The sequence below is a fragment of the Gnatocerus cornutus genome, chromosome 5, assembly GCF_029298725.1.
Source record: "Gnatocerus cornutus isolate USDA-ARS CGAHR chromosome 5, icGnaCorn1.1, whole genome shotgun sequence".
NCBI lineage: Eukaryota > Metazoa > Arthropoda > Insecta > Coleoptera > Tenebrionidae > Gnatocerus > Gnatocerus cornutus.
The window spans coordinates 17,701,627-17,717,051 of NC_142237.1; the positions used below are offsets into that span (position 1 = coordinate 17,701,627).

General features: G+C 36.9%; 4 protein-coding genes across 6 annotated transcripts; 1 reads left to right on the top strand and 3 right to left on the bottom strand.

Annotated features, from left to right (window-relative positions):
* Positions 1-45: 45 nt before the first annotated feature.
* On the top strand, positions 46-1,876 carry mah (solute carrier family member mahogany). 2 transcript variants are annotated; one of them, XM_088035706.1, is made up of 6 exons: positions 46-269; positions 317-550; positions 597-729; positions 775-1,019; positions 1,059-1,265; positions 1,312-1,876. In XM_088035706.1, exons 1-6 carry the CDS (start codon positions 119-121, stop codon positions 1,746-1,748), a joined length of 1,407 nt encoding a protein of 468 aa, XP_087891832.1. In that variant the 5' UTR covers positions 46-118; the 3' UTR covers positions 1,749-1,876. The 2 variants fall into 2 exon arrangements, with proteins under 2 accessions (XP_087891832.1, XP_087891831.1); XM_088035705.1 differs by having other exon boundaries at positions 775-1,265.
* Positions 1,733-7,859, bottom strand: mfas (midline fasciclin). Its single transcript, XM_088035704.1, has 9 exons — positions 7,708-7,859; positions 5,429-5,812; positions 4,502-4,672; positions 4,186-4,450; positions 3,643-3,764; positions 3,246-3,592; positions 2,665-3,191; positions 2,273-2,618; positions 1,733-2,167 (listed from the first exon to the last, which is right to left on the bottom strand). The coding sequence occupies exons 1-9, from the start codon at positions 7,767-7,769 to the stop codon at positions 1,923-1,925; spliced, it is 2,469 nt and encodes an 822-aa protein (XP_087891830.1). The 5' UTR covers positions 7,770-7,859; the 3' UTR covers positions 1,733-1,922.
* A 3,101-nt stretch (positions 7,860-10,960) lies between these two features.
* Positions 10,961-13,205, bottom strand: LOC148175264 (uncharacterized). Its single transcript, XM_088035493.1, has 7 exons — positions 13,025-13,205; positions 12,414-12,974; positions 12,223-12,367; positions 11,890-12,176; positions 11,470-11,836; positions 11,315-11,422; positions 10,961-11,268 (listed from the first exon to the last, which is right to left on the bottom strand). The coding sequence occupies exons 1-7, from the start codon at positions 13,095-13,097 to the stop codon at positions 11,001-11,003; spliced, it is 1,809 nt and encodes a 602-aa protein (XP_087891619.1). The 5' UTR covers positions 13,098-13,205; the 3' UTR covers positions 10,961-11,000.
* A 56-nt stretch (positions 13,206-13,261) lies between these two features.
* LOC148175265 (uncharacterized) lies at positions 13,262-15,412 on the bottom strand. 2 transcript variants are annotated; one of them, XM_088035496.1, is made up of 7 exons: positions 15,247-15,412; positions 14,887-15,189; positions 14,674-14,841; positions 14,495-14,621; positions 13,771-14,448; positions 13,617-13,724; positions 13,262-13,569 (listed from the first exon to the last, which is right to left on the bottom strand). In XM_088035496.1, the coding sequence occupies exons 1-7, from the start codon at positions 15,317-15,319 to the stop codon at positions 13,302-13,304; spliced, it is 1,725 nt and encodes a 574-aa protein (XP_087891622.1). In that variant the 5' UTR covers positions 15,320-15,412; the 3' UTR covers positions 13,262-13,301. The 2 variants fall into 2 exon arrangements, with proteins under 2 accessions (XP_087891622.1, XP_087891621.1); XM_088035495.1 differs by having other exon boundaries at positions 14,887-15,204.
* Positions 15,413-15,425: the final 13 nt, after the last annotated feature.

Genomic DNA, 15,425 nt, shown 5'->3' on the forward strand with positions numbered 1-15,425 from the left:
TTTGGCACATTTCCTACCTTGAAATTTGATACCTCACCAAGCACATAAACCGAAGCCTTTCTATAACAAGTTCCCACAACCAGACACACAATATCCGACTGTCTAGACACGTTGCAGAATGGAATTATCTGAGAAAAACTTGCTATTAGAACACACAAGAACCAAACCAGCCACCAATAAACTATCAATCTTGTTCGGTATCATCTGTGTCATCGATGTCTTCGGAGTTTTCCCTGTGATAGCCCTCCCGAAAGCGATTATAGATTGCGGTACGTACGTCACTGCTTCAATTTCTGCCTCAATTAACATTTTCTAGGATTTTACGGACTTCTTGTGATAGCTGTAGTATGTACGATCCAAGTCTACACTTCGATTCTACTAGGAAAATGTTGGATACTAGCCGAAAAAATCGACGCAACAATCAAAGACAAGAACAGATATCCGTACTCAGCTCTCGCTGAAATGACGTACGGGACAACATTCTCTAACTGCGTGTCTCTTCTTGTTAATGTCACCATTTTCTGCGGAGGAATCCCAAATTTGATTGTTGGTACGTGGGTAAGATTCTTTAGCTCGACACTCAAACTCTTTTGCAGCGTCCCAAAACCTCCAACTACTAGGGTTGAGACTGAGCGACGATGCTTTTAACGTTTCTTTCTGCTTCTGGATCATAGCTATAGGAGTCACATTGTGTCCTGTGTTGTGGTTGGGAAGCCCCAAAGACATGAAGTAACACATTCTATAGATGAGAGCCCCAGTGAAACTTTCTTGTAGATTCCTGTGCTCCTTATCGGTGTGTCTGGTGATCATCGTTTTTATCTTAGTCTGCGGCTGTTTAATCTTCAGTCCATCACAACCATCGCTACCCCAAGACTCCGATCTTCCAATATGGGAACTAATTTTTATCTCCTATGGAATCATATCTTTTCAATTCGACATCCATCCGAGCGTGTTAACAATCCAACTGGACATGCAAGACAAATCTAAAATCAAACACGTCATTTTCGGCGGTTTTGCCCGTAAGTCTACTCCAGTTCAAGACTCTAATCCCTTTTTAGTCTCCCTAGGGATGTTTTCTATAGTAACGACGATAGCAGCCATCAAGTTTGGTTCAGCCACACAACCAAGTTTGTTAGAAACACTTCAGACGACAGTTCCTTTGCACTTTGCGGCGTTTTTCGTTGCACTCCAACTGTGTTTATCTTTAGCTGTTAGCAACAGCGCGCTCTTCCAGTATATGGAAGACTGCATGCGCATTCCTCGAGGTAAAGTGTTAATACCAAGAGTAAACAAACTAATACTTTGTCGTAGCGTTCAATCAAAGACGTTGTATTTTAAGAACCATGTTGACTTTTCTTGCTATTTTGATTGCCGAGTCTGTTCCACGATTTGACTTGGTGATGTCGCTAATCGGAGGAACTTTAACAGGGCCTTTGGTGTTTATGTTGCCTCCTATGTTTTACCTTAAGATGGTAGCAATGGAGAGGAAACACACCAAGCAATTAGCGATGGAGACTTTTACGGCTAGTGTTTACCAAACGGAGGAAGAAACGACCCCTGTGCCGTACCTTCTGGAGGACGGCCAGAGAGTGAAGATATTTGACACGATTCTCTGTGTCGCTATTGTTTCCATCAGCGTCTTATGCACAGTTCTTACAACTTATATAAATTTGAAGAACGCTGTGATCTTTACGAATTTCACTCAGCCATGCATTGTTAACATTTCCGCGGCTTTGGTAAATTTTTAGAAACTTTTATTTCTCATCAGCAACTCACAACTGTTATAAATTACATAAATAAGTAAAATAGAGTCACCTAGTGCGTTTGTAAAAATATTATAGCAAAAGTACATTCTTCAGTCGTACCTAACTTAAAATATCACTCTGTAATATCTAGACCTACGTTGTAATAAATTTACACAATTAAAAATCGAACAAGAAGAATCCTCCAAAGCTCGGAGCGGTTGCTCTTTGCGGGAACAATACTTTGTTAACAGTGTGGACTACTCCATTCGTTGCTAAATTATCACAGCTTGTTACAACAGCTCTACCGATCCGAATCTGGTGGCTTCCAGTTCTTCCAACTTGGTGGTGTTGACGCGACATTGCTGGAACCAAAGTGTTGAAGCCGTAAGATTGGGGACCAACGCCGGAGCAGCACAGGACCTCTGCAAATTACCATGATTTTTAGCATAGGATGTTAAGAAATGAACCGACACATTGCTCAAGTACCAGTTGCTTAACTGGGATTGCGCCAAGCGCCCTAACATTACCTGTCAAGATGTGGTTCTTCAAGACGGCATTAGCTTTCTCTTTGTTCTCTTTGAGAGTCTTCAAATCCTCTTCGCTAATCGCAGCGAGAGTCTCGTCGGTGGGAGCCAAGAACGTGATCGATCGATTATTTTCTTGCAAAATCTTCTCGACTTCGGTGTCTTTGATTATGTCGCTCAGAGTCGAGTATTTTGAATCGCTGTGAACCAGGTCAAGAATGTTCTGTGTTGGTGGTAAGAGAACCTTGTCGACTTCATGGATCACCGATCCACAAGATTTTTCATCAAATCCGATAACTCTAGCACAGTTGATTGTGGCGCGGTTGATAACATTAGTAAACAATGGAAGCTGCAAAATGAAATAAAGACCCGGCTTTGGTAACTACTAAACTTACCGTTGAATATAAGTTTAGTCTGAGTTCCTTATCGCGATCATTAGTTTTCAACATCGCATTGTTATTCATATCGCAAGACTGCAATTGTCCTGCGACCGTATGATACAAGATGAGATCTCTCAATTTTTCTTTGTCGCCTTTGATCTCATCCAACAGTTTCACGACTTTGGGGTCCTTGAAAGCTTCGTCGGAGGGCGCAAAAACGGTGGAATTGTTAAGATTGTCGATGTCTTCTTTGAATCCAGCTTGTTCGATAAGTTCGTTGAATTTAGTCAAATTTTCGTTCTCTAAAGCTGCGGTGATGTGAAGAGCAGACTCGGGGATTAAAATCGTATCGATGAGGTGGATCACACCATTGGTCGCCACCAAATCAGCGTCTGTAATCTTAGCTTTGTCTTCTAACACGATTTGGTCATCGGCAGTTCGCTCCAAGTTCAAGATTTCGCCTTCGATGTTATGCGTCGTGGCGTTGCCCATGATGGCACGAGAGCACACAGTGTGGGCCGTCACGTGGTGCTTAATAATACCTTAAATTGTCAAAGTTAGTTTTCCTGAAGACGTTGAATTGTGGTGATACTCACTAACAGCACAAGCGTCTCCTTTTAACAACTTCTGCTTCGCTCCCTCTTCAAGCTTGGCAAAAGCTTCATCAGTCGGTGCAAAAATCGTGTAGTGTCCATTCTCCCTCAAATTCTTAAAAGAGTCCGTGTTTTCCAACACTTGTCTCAAATTGGTCAATTTCTTGTTTTCTCTGATAATCTCTTGAATGGTTTGAGTTGCAGGAACTACAACTCCGTCAATCAAGTGTGCGATCCCGTTACTGGCCAAGTTGTTGGGTTTCGTTATTCGTGCGCAATTTACCGTGACCATCTTCTCGTAGTTCTGGGTCGGATAAGTGTTAATTCTGATGGAGCTGTTTTTGTTTTCGCTGAAAGCAAATTGGTGCATAAAACGGTGATGGGATTGTGGTTCGTCTACCTGTAGATAATGTCTTCGTTTGAATAGTCCGTTAGGTCAATGAAACCAGGAACTGCGTGACTGAGCACCAGGTCATTGTTGGAAAGGGCGTTCTTTGCATCACCTCGGAGATCGACGTTATTCTGCAATACAACAAAAAAAGATGCAAAAACTTGAAAATTTCCAAGATTTTATTAAATATTTCCAAAGAATCCAAATTATGTTAATAGACTTTATGATTTCTCAATATATTATAGCCTCAGAAAATCCTTGGGTTGTTGACCAAATATTTTGCACCTTGTCTTTAACGCTTGAGTTAATTTGCACCAAGAATAATTTTTATTGTGTATACAGAGTGCTCTAAAAATTGCAACTGAACGAACAAGGTCACGAAGTCACCCCTCCTGTTTGACACGGTTAAAAACTGGAAAACCGTAAAGTCATCAAGATCTAAAAGTCAACCTTAGAAAACCTCAGTGTCCTAAACCTTGGACTTACGCTTGAGTTAATATCGATCAACAACAATGCAAGCCTTTAGAATTTTTAAAATTCGGGTTTACTCACCAGCTCGACCATCTTCTCGTTGAACTCGTTGAGAGCAGTGTCCGTGGGCACGAAGACCGTGTAGTTGCCATCCTTGAACGTGTCCTCAAGTCCGGTGGTTTTTATCAAATTCCTGAAGTCTTTTGCCCCCAAATCATTGATAGTGTCCAATATCGATTTCAAATCGAGTTGTTTCTCACATCCTGAACCACCTTTAGTACGCGTGAAGCCATAACAACACTTGTAACGGACCGTGAAGGTCTTTACGACACCGTGGTTGTTAATTCTAAAATGCAGAGACACATAGAGTGTGGATAATTACTCTGACGAAACTTACTTGGTGACACATTCGTACTTATTCGCGCTTTGGTGGCAATTCGATAGACTTATGGCGGTTGAGAACAAATTGGGGACCTGGGGCTCGGTTTCGTTCTTCTTGGATTCCACAGCATCTTCTTCTTCTTCTTCGTCATCGGTGGATTCGTCGCGTTCGATGCAGACATTTGGTCTGAAAGGAGGGGAGAGTTGTTGATTTACACTATTTACTCGTGAAATTATTCATTATAGTCGAGATTAGTGATAGGAAAGATCGACGTCAGCGACAGAAAAAATCAGTTTGAGGTCACCTTCTTCGGTATCTTTTTGCGGAACTTTCTAGAGTGTTCTAAAATAGCCGCGGATGAGCTAACTGTAGATAAACACAAACAATAACTAGCGGATGACTCATTTATTAACTCGATCAAAATAAATTGGCTTCTAGAAGAGAATGAAGCTATTATACAATCAATCCCTGCAAAGGACGTTTTAATAGCGCGATTTAATTTCCTGTCGTTAATTAGCTAACGAGCCACGGGCAAAATTCGTAACATAGAATCGTTTAGGAAAAAATGGAAAGACACGCATCTCTCAGGTAATTCACCTCTGGATAAAAGAAGATTAAGCGCAATCGTCCTTGTGCTGAGATAGCAAAAATAAGCAATCAAGGATCAAGGACAAAAATATAGTTCAACTGAAACAAATCCATTTTTTTTTGTCACAGCGATTATCTATTCTTTTATTTTGAATGAAACAGTTTTGACGCACTGTTTACAAAATTAACAACACATTTCACACTCACATACGCTAATTTTTTATGCAATTAAAACAATCACTCGGTTCACTGAACTCGACTTAATCCAAATCATGTAAGACCTACTTCTTCGTTTTATTTGATGAGCAAGCAAAGTATAGAAAGTCTGAGCATACGCTGTATATAATTACTCACCCCTTCCACCACGGCTTGATATCCGACAAAGACCCGAAGAACCCTCCTAGTCCAAGAACACCACCTCCAGGAATCTGCCCACCTCCAAACGAAGAAAATCCAAACTCAGGTTCAGGGAATCCGGGACTCAATTGTGGAGGCGCTCCAGCCTCAATATCCACGACTCCTCCAGGAATCACCCCCGGGTTGAACGACGGTTTCTGTGGTTTAGGTTGAAGGACGGGCTTCTCGTCAGTTCCAGCTCCAACAGGGTCCTGGTAATCGGGACCGAGAGGTTCGCGTTCTCGCTCGGTCACTTCTTCAACGTCGCGTTCCTGGGGGAAGAGGTTGTGGCGGCTGTGCCAGTTCCATGTGTCTGCGAAGGGGTCAGCGAAGTGGAATTCGCTGGAAAAAGAGGATGGAGGTTTAGAATGGCCTTGGTCATGACGAGCGTTTTGGTAAACTGAGTCATGAATGAATTATTTATTATAATAAGAGATTAGGAGATTTGGAGGCACCTTCTGGTTTCATGATACCATCAGTTAAGACACTCTTCCGTGTTAACGTCGTTTATGATTGTGTTAAATATGCTAATTTGGGCAAATGGATAATGACCACATTTAAACCGCTTAATTTGATTTTATCTCCGTTTCAACACAAACATGGAAATTCACCGCTTTGAACTTCTAAAACTTAGACTCTGATTTCGACATGATTAGATTTCGCAAAAACCTTCCACTTCTAAAAGCGTAAGCAGGAAGCTTACCTTGACGCGTCAATTTAAAAATGCAAAAGTCCACAAATGCACTTTTACGTCGCTAAACAAATTCGCTTAACGGGTTTAATGGAAACTGTAAATCTCTAAATCAATCAACTGTTAGAAACTAACAGGTCTTTGTTTTTTATTTTAATTTTTTCTGGTACTGAAGAGATGTACTAAATACTCAGCTTTGGTTCCGCTCAATTAATTTCACGAACTTTGCTAAATCTGAGAAAGTCTTGTAATTCATGTTTATATTAAGGCAAATGTGTGTTATTGTTGATAAACAGAAGCTTTCGGCGAACTTTCTAGTTCTTAATAATGAGCGTGGATCGCTTTATTTTGGAGATTTGAGAGATATGGTGAGCGGAAAGTTTTCGAGATCGGGCAAAGATGTCATGGATTTTTTACAGATCCTACTTTTGAGATGAATTAATTAGGACGTTTTAAAGAAATAAGTGCTTCTAGTGAGATGTTCGTAACAATGCGTTTTTCTGATTGAGCAACAAATTATTGTTCTCATTTCTGATTCCAATTTTGTGGATGGATATTTATGGATATTTCACAATTTGCAAAACCAAACTTGAATTCTAAAGAAAGTTTTATATAAACGACGCAGTTTATTTTATTATTTTACCTTTGGATCTGTAGTCATCACTTTATCATACTTGTGAATCAAACAATTTTACGTTGCACAACCAAAGAATGTTAATCAATCATTTTAATTAATGCTTTTAACGCACTTGCAAGCATAATAATAGGTAAAACAAAGAATTCATGCAAATCTTATAAGATTAGAAAAAACAGGTTTGTTTTAATTCGTGATAATGAGTATCGTCGAGTTGCTGAGGACCCCGCAACCAGTTCTTAATTTTTAGCTTAAATTGTAACACTCTTCAAGGACTATTTGCAGTTTTTTAGACACAAATATCCTGCTGTAAATTGCGGTAGTAAAAGCCAAATTTACTTAGTATCAACAACGAAATAAACTAAGACAATCACGAATTGGCAATAAATTCTGCTCTTCTCATTGTTACGTAATTTAACAATAAATAATTTATTAATTTTATGTTAATAGAAATTCTGAGTCACTACCTGTCCAATCAGATCCCACATTACCGAATTTATTGACCAACTTAAAATTCTCATTGGAGATAATTAAAACAGGCTATCTTCCTACAATCTTACATAACAAAAGACCTTTCTTCATTTGAGATCCGGTGCTATTTTCGGAGGTACTAGATCATATCATTTGTAAATGAGACTTAAGCATTAGCTTTGCAACACGAATTTGCGACACGAATAGTTCCCAAATTGCATACTTATGTTCTTCGTGTACCATGAAAAAGAAATAACAACTTTGCAAATTCTAGAGTCGGCTCCAAGGTTAGTGCAGATTCTCCCTTTCCTTTTGGAAATGAAACAAAATTTAGAACTCGAGGCTGTGTAATTAAACAATTAAACTTAATTGAGATTGTGATTGTGTTTCCGCAAAAAATAGTTGCAAAATTTTGGCGGTACCGATTTTTTTCCGACTTACTTGAACCTCTGGCAGCACACATAAGAAACGAAGATGCGCAAAAGCAATGCTTTCTTCAGCATTGTGAACTTGTTTTGTATTGTACCACTTTTCACTGTTCACTTCGCGCTATTGACTAACACTGAACGTCTTCGCCATGGTTCCTGCATATAAGCGTTGGTGGAGGTGCTGGTGGGGACCGATGCTCATCATCAGGGCCAGTGATAACCACCGTTAGGTCAACTTTGTTTTATTTTATTTATCTTCATCTGTACCAGTTGCAAAGCATCTCTGAGATGGGACCAAGGATAGTAGAACATGAAAGTCGACTCTTCCTCTTTGAACTTCCGAGAATGAACAAAAGAAGTCGAAACTTTCCAGAGCAGAGTTAATGTTTTCTTGATTTCCGAGAAAATGATGGATAAATAGAAAACTAGTCCTTGAGGATTTTTATGGTGCTTTAGGAGACAGGAGAAAGCGGGCTGCAATGCGCCTCACACATTGTCGGCTAACAATATATATTTATTGATATCTATTCATAATTAATTGTTATTTCTATCAGCTTTCACCCTTCAATTTTTTTCAGCGGGAATAACAACAAAATTAAACAAATATAATGAATTTAATAGTAGTTTTTTTAGCAAAAGATATAAAATATGAATAACTGAATAATCTGTGGAAGGTCTTTCGCGCATCAGATGGAATTAAACACCTGTTTTCGTCTTCCTCTTTCAAATGACTATCAATTAAAGTAATTTCCATATTTATCCTTACCGACACATCACGATAACACTTGTTTGTAACAAGAATTTTAATACCCACAAATTCCATGCTTTATGTTGGAGAAATAATTTAAGTCATAAAAGTCTTAAGTATAACAGTTTAAAAAATGGAGAGTAGCAATCTTTGAAATAACTCAATTTATTAGGTGCTAGAAACTAGTTTTTATTAGCTCATCGCGGTATTACTTTCTCATTTTTTTCTTCAAATTTGCACCGAAACACATTGTAAACGTGCCAAAGTCATAAACCCAGCAACTGCATTATTCAAAATTGCAAATTCACCGGAGGTTCACTTAACAAAGTACAGTTGATTTCTAGAAGTGTGATAATGACCCCGTAAAACTCAGCTTCACCACGCAAACAGTGTAATTTCTGATAATTAGGAACTGCGATATGCATTCACATTTATCCATAAATAGCGGATAATTATTTGCTGATAGTAATTATGGGAGCTTCGTAAAAACTGTCTTGTTGAAAAACAATTCACAGTTTCATCAACAAGCACGTTATTATTCTTAATGGTTCTTTTATGTTACTGAAATAGAGTATATCAGTAGCTTTTTTCTCGAAGAGCTTTCAAGCGATAAATAGCGATGTTATCAGAAGACAGGATTTTAAGAAGTCGCTTGGGATTATTACCTGCTGGCTCAAGTTACAGATAAATACTTCATAAGTATTTACCTTTGAAATCGGCTTTGAGTACTTTTCCTTAATTTCAAGCTTTAACGCAATTAGCAACTTGATGTCTAACGAGCAGATTTTGCCAGAAACACTTTTTTAGATATTTTCGATTTTAGATCTCAAAGAATTAAATAACAGTGAAAATGAAAAAGGAAAGAAGCCGAAAAATCCAAAAATTTGAAATTTGAATAGGAAAAATCAGAATAAAAAAAGGACTTCTAGAAAACATCTCAGTCTCAAAAATCCAAAAAAAAAAATAATGAAGAACCATATGAATTTGGAGCCTTGAAGGTAAATGAATTTCAAATTGAACAAAAAAACTTAAATTCCATTGAATATGTTTGCATATTTTTAAGACCTGTTACATATTTTGATGCATAAATATGGTCGTACTTATTTATGATGACTAATTGTCTGTTTACAACATTTTTATTCATTTGCAAAGTCCAGTCCCTGTTTTGTAATTTCAAATTACTCGTAATACTTATAAAAGTACACGCTCAAAATTAGTGCATACTTTGTAATAATTTCTGTATGGTCTATATTTATCAGACTTTCTCCATTGTAATGATCACTTTGACCGAAGTATTTGGAGTGTACGAAGAAAATGGTAACTCTATCATTACACCAACCACAATAATAAAATTTAAATGAATACCTCCGCTCCGAAAAGTTTAAACAATGAACTTGAATCTAAATTTAGATACAAATTATTAGGGACCAGATTTTTTCAGGCTGCCATTGGAGTAGGTAAAAATCTATTTTATAACTAAGAGAATTATGTAATCAGTACTAATCAGTTTAATTATACCGATTTGCTACACAGTCCGTCCACAAAAAAAACTGATAATTTTTTGCTTGGGCAAGACTGTGCTCTGTTACTGTTTTCGTTAAATTAGTCGAGTGATCAAACCAAAATTACATGAAATAGCTGTCTAATATTGCGGATTTTTAAAATATCTCTTGGTAAATAAATAAGTTTCTTGGAATCAAAATTATTTATGCTCATTTGATATGTTCATTTAATATTTCAAATATTTATAGCCTAAAATTGTTGATCGCTTTTCAACGTAAAAATCAAACTTCAATGCAACATTAAGAAACAAACAACTTCTTATCAGAGGTATGTACATTCCGATAACACTTCGAAATAACTAATTTTCTAGAACAGTCATCATTCCAGAAAATTTTAGTAATCTAACAATAAACTTTTTATGTCTTTGCATTAAACACGTTCTTTGTCATCTTTGTGTTTTTCCACCACCCTATATTTGACAGCTCATGCATTCTAAAGATAAGGCAATTGAGTATTACTTACTATGAAACGAGGTTTGCTGTGGTAATAAAATTTTTGCTTCGTTTAAGTTCAAAGAAGAGTTCTTTGTTGAGCTTTAAAGAATGAAATGTATTAATCATATTCCCAGAATAGCAGGCCACAATGAAAATCGCAATCAAGCTGCAAATAGAGAATCTCAATGCTAATAAGAATGCTGCTGAACTTTCAACATTTGGATCCTCATCTATTATTACAATAATTATTTTTGATTTATGCAAATATGAGTTTAAAATAAATAAAAGTCGTTAATTTACAACAGACCAGATAAAAAATAGAAAAAGATAACATTTCCAAAGAACAGAATTAGCAATTTAAAACAGAGTTTCGTCCTTGGCCTTGCGCACCTCGTACCATTGCAGTGCTCCGGTTATTTGAGACGAAAATTACTGCGTTTTACAATTGCGATGATAATTATTGCTAATAATTAATACAAAGTAGGAAAACTCGGACTTTGGACTCATTGAAACAAAAACAATCACAACATATTAAAATTTATCTAAAATTTCCATTTTACATCAAGATTTGTTTGCATTCTCCACTTTCAAGTCTGCAAATTTCCGACTTAAAAGCTTCATAACATCACCATGATTTAACTCAGGTGTCTTAAAATTGCCGTAATTTTCCTTCACGAATAACGCAAACGGATTTGGCTTTTTCGGTGTGGCAGGGACCGATTTCGTTTCTCCTTTCTTTGAGGTTTTATTAATCAAAACCTCGAATGTCCCTTTACAGTACCCGCAGACTTTTCGCTTGGTATCTAAAGACTTGGTGTGCCGGCCGATTCTAAAAAAATCAATTAATTTATTGTATATTTTAAAACATTACATACGTGTAACCACAGCCATTGCATTTGTAGCTGTACTTCGTTTGTACAATGTAGTCGTGGCACCTTTTAATTGGTGGAAGCTCGGGAAACGTTTTCATTGCGCGACTGGCCCTGTTGAGAAAAAAATAAAAACTGCGAATTATGGTAGTTAAACGCACCAAGCTTTCCAAAAAGCACCATGTCCATCAGAAACTTGATTTATGATCCATGTAGCGGCATGGCAAAGCTCGTGGATAAGAGTGTCTCTTAGTCTGTCAGCAGAGTCTAAAACTTTTTGTGATAACAGTATCGAAGCCGTGCGTTCTATGACTCCGGTCCGGCGGGTAATTTTTTTACAAACACATTTACCAGCCGTGCCTCGAAGTGTGTTGTTCCATTCAATGACGGTGTCTTTTGGTAAAGAATTATCAAAAACTTTCTCATTATAGAGTTGAAATAATCGCGAGGCTAATGTTTCCTTGTGTTGTTTGAAGTGGTTACGAAAAATTAGTGCAGAAATGTCGCACTGGTCAACAGGTACACAATCTAAAACAACAAAAAATGTTAAAACAGTAAAGACAAACGCATGAAAATGTTACTTGATAATGATGCCAAGAAACTAAACTTTTTTTTAATAGTCACAGACTTTGTTTTGAGTTTGGGCGGCACTTCTTTTTTTGGTGGTGCGGGTGGAGACCCTTCTTCTGAACTGTCGAAATTAAGTTCACGAGGAGACAAAACATCGCTGTTGGATTTATCAGTGTCGCTGTCACAAACCCTTTTTAAAGCCTGGGACCAAGGAGACTCTAGCGCTTTTTTAAACCTGGCTTTCTCCAACACTTTGATTAAATTTGATCCGGTGGTTACAGGCTTAGTCTTAATAAGTCTACAAAAAACGTTACATAAATGGAAGAAAAAACATTGTAGACAACCTTTCTGTTTTCAGTAGTCTATCAGTGGTTTTTACTGGTTTAATTTTACACTCAGATGACGGTAAAATCTCGTCCTTTTTCTCCCTCCAGCTGTTCCCATACAAGCTATCTAATAAATCTTCAAAATCTCCATGGTCTGGGGTTTCTGAATCACATAATTAACAACAATCAAATTAAGAACAAATTCTTACTTTGCTGGGGCTTAGCTTCACATGATTTCTTGTGAATTGTTGAACTTACATCTTCATCAAGAGTCAACTTGAAAGAGTCATCAATGATCAAGTTCTTAAAATTTTGCTCCATATTGTCTTCTGTTAGGCTATTACTTATAATAGAACTTTCTGAATCAGTTTTTTCAGCAATTTTAAAGAGTTCATCAAATCTCTTTACGTTTCCTTCCAACTGCGTTGAATTAGCTGCTATGTTTGTCTGGGGGCGTCTAAAAAAAGGATTGTCTTCACCTAAAACAGTGGAGACTTCACTAAATCCAGAAACAACACTAGCATTATTAACGGCGTCAATCCAATGCTCGATAGTCTTCATTTTATCTTTAGTTTTTACTTTTTCTATCGGTTTTTTATGTGGTGTTTTATCACAATCACTGTCAGAGATCACAATTGGTGATTGATTTAAGTTTTCACTTTTCTCAGATGATGTAGAACTTAAACTTATTATGGACTCGTTACAACGTTGTTTGTTTTTTATATTAAGTGACTTTCTCACGTTCTTTTTGAGTGCTAACTTAGTTGGAGCTAAAAAAAGTGTTCATTATTTCTTGACAATAAGTAGTATTGCAACCAACTGTTTTTCACTGGTTTGTGGTTCCTATTAATTTTCGGAGACATTGAGCTTAATAAAACAAACGATTCATCCATTTTTTAAACTAGAAAAAACTGTTAAAACTTATCACAAACTGAACACATTTTTGAATTTGTTTTGACTTTTAAATGGCAGCTGACAGCTGGGTCAGTCAGATTAACCAACACTCCAAACAATAAAACACTAGAAAATCAAAGACGGGGACAAAGATACACCAGTGGCGTAGTCAATAAATCTATTTATTTCTTCAGTCTCTTATATTAAGATTTGTCTTTATTTTGCACTTTCAACTCTGAAAACGCCTTCCCTAGCATCTTCATCACGTCCCCATGATCGGAGTCCGGCGTTTTATAATTGGCGTAGTTTTCCTTGATAAATAATGCAAACTGGTTTGTTTTTTTCGGTGTGCATGGAACAGACTTTGTCTCACCGGTTTTTGTAGTCTTATTAATAAACACTTCAAATTTTCCAGTACAACGACTACAAACTCTTGATTCGGTGTTAAATGATTTGGTATGGCGGCCGATACTGGAAAAAAATTGTCAGTTAGTTATAACAAATTAAATCAAACATACGTGTGGCCACACTTTTTGCATTTATACGTGTATTTTGTTTTTACTACATAGTCGTGGCACCTTTCAATCGGTGGAAGCTCAGGGAAGGTTTTCATTGCACGGCTCGCCCTGTTAAAAAAAATAGAAACTTCTTATTGAAGTAGTTGCGACCTACCAAGCTTTCCAGAAATATCCGTGGCCATCACAAACCTCGCTTACAATCCACGTAGCCGCGTGACAAAGCTCGTGAATTAGAGTATCTCTGAGTCTATCAGCAGAGTCTAAAATTTTTCTTGATAGAATAATATCAGCTATGCGATATTTCTCCCCGTTTGATCGAGTGATTTTTTTACAAACGCACTTTCCAGCAGTTTCTCGCAGTCTGTCGTTCCATTCAATTGTTGTATTTTTTGGGAGCAAGTTCTCAAAAATTTGTCTATTGTATAGTTTGAAGAGTTTCACGGTTAGTGTTTCTCTGTGCTGCTGGAAATTGTCTCGGAAAATTAGCGCGGAAGGGTCACAGTTGTCTTTATGGACATCAGAGGACAGAGATGCTAAAAAACTGTAGGTCTCACTAGAAGAATTTTTGTTTGAGTTCTCTAGTTGGGATTTAGAGGAAATTTTAGTTGCTGTATTACTGCTAGTTGATCCATTGTTTGCACAGTCTTCAAAGTTAAGTCTAACAGGCTCCAGAACATGCTTGACATCTTCAGTTTCTGAGTCTGTGTCGCTATCACAAATTCTTTTTAAAGATTCAACCCAAGGAGATTCTATAGCTTTCTTAAATCGCGCTTTTTGGAGTGTTTTCAATAAACTAGATCCACTGGTGTAAGCTTCTTTTTTCTTCACTGGTCTAAAAAGTAATTAAAAATAAAAACAAATGAAAAAGTAAATAAAACCTGTCAGTCTTTGGAAGTTCTCTTGGAATTTTTTTCCTAATTGTTATTCTAGATTCTGACGATGGCGATATAATAGCTTTTCTATTATTAAAAGGAGAATCTTTACTTTTAGTAAAATTAGATAATTCTACAAAGCAGAAAATTATAACAGATCATCAAAAGTATTGCAGAAAATGCACCTTCCTGGTCATCACATTCAAATTGTAGATTTTTTGATTGAGTGTTATGAATTTTTTTACTTATACTTTCATCAAGAGTCAACTTAAAAAAATCACAGTTTAGCTCTACTCCCTCATTTCTGGCAGAATTGTTATTTTTACTACTTCCTTCCATGTAATCTTCAACATCTAAAATTCCTTATAAAAACAGTCATTGCCTCTTTCTTATATTACCTAACAATGATGAACTGTCCAAACTTGTCTCTTTATTAACATTGTCAACCCAATGTTGGACTCTTTTGTATTTTCCCTTCGACATCTTCACGTCGTTTGATTGACACTGATCACTTTTTTCAAAAGACGTTCTATGAGAGGCAAAAACCACCTCACTGTCATCTGATATCTCAATGGGAGTGTCATTCAACACCTTTTCACTTTGTGACGATGAAGAACATGTTGAGCTTATCGTGAGAATTGACTCATTAGCACTAGCAACCTGCTCTAGACAGAGAGATTTTCGAAAGTATTTTCTCAACGCTAAAATTGATGGGCCTAAAAGAATTCATAATTGGCTCAACTTCCCGTTTTACATACCTTTTTTCACTGGTTTAAAACTATTGTTGACTTTCGGCGACATCGAACTTAATAACTCAAAAGAGGTATTCATTGTAAAAATATAAATAAATCAATAATTAAATATCACAATAAATGAATACAAAGGTTTGACGTTCGGTTGAAGTTTAAAATTTGACAGACCGGGACAGCATTACCAA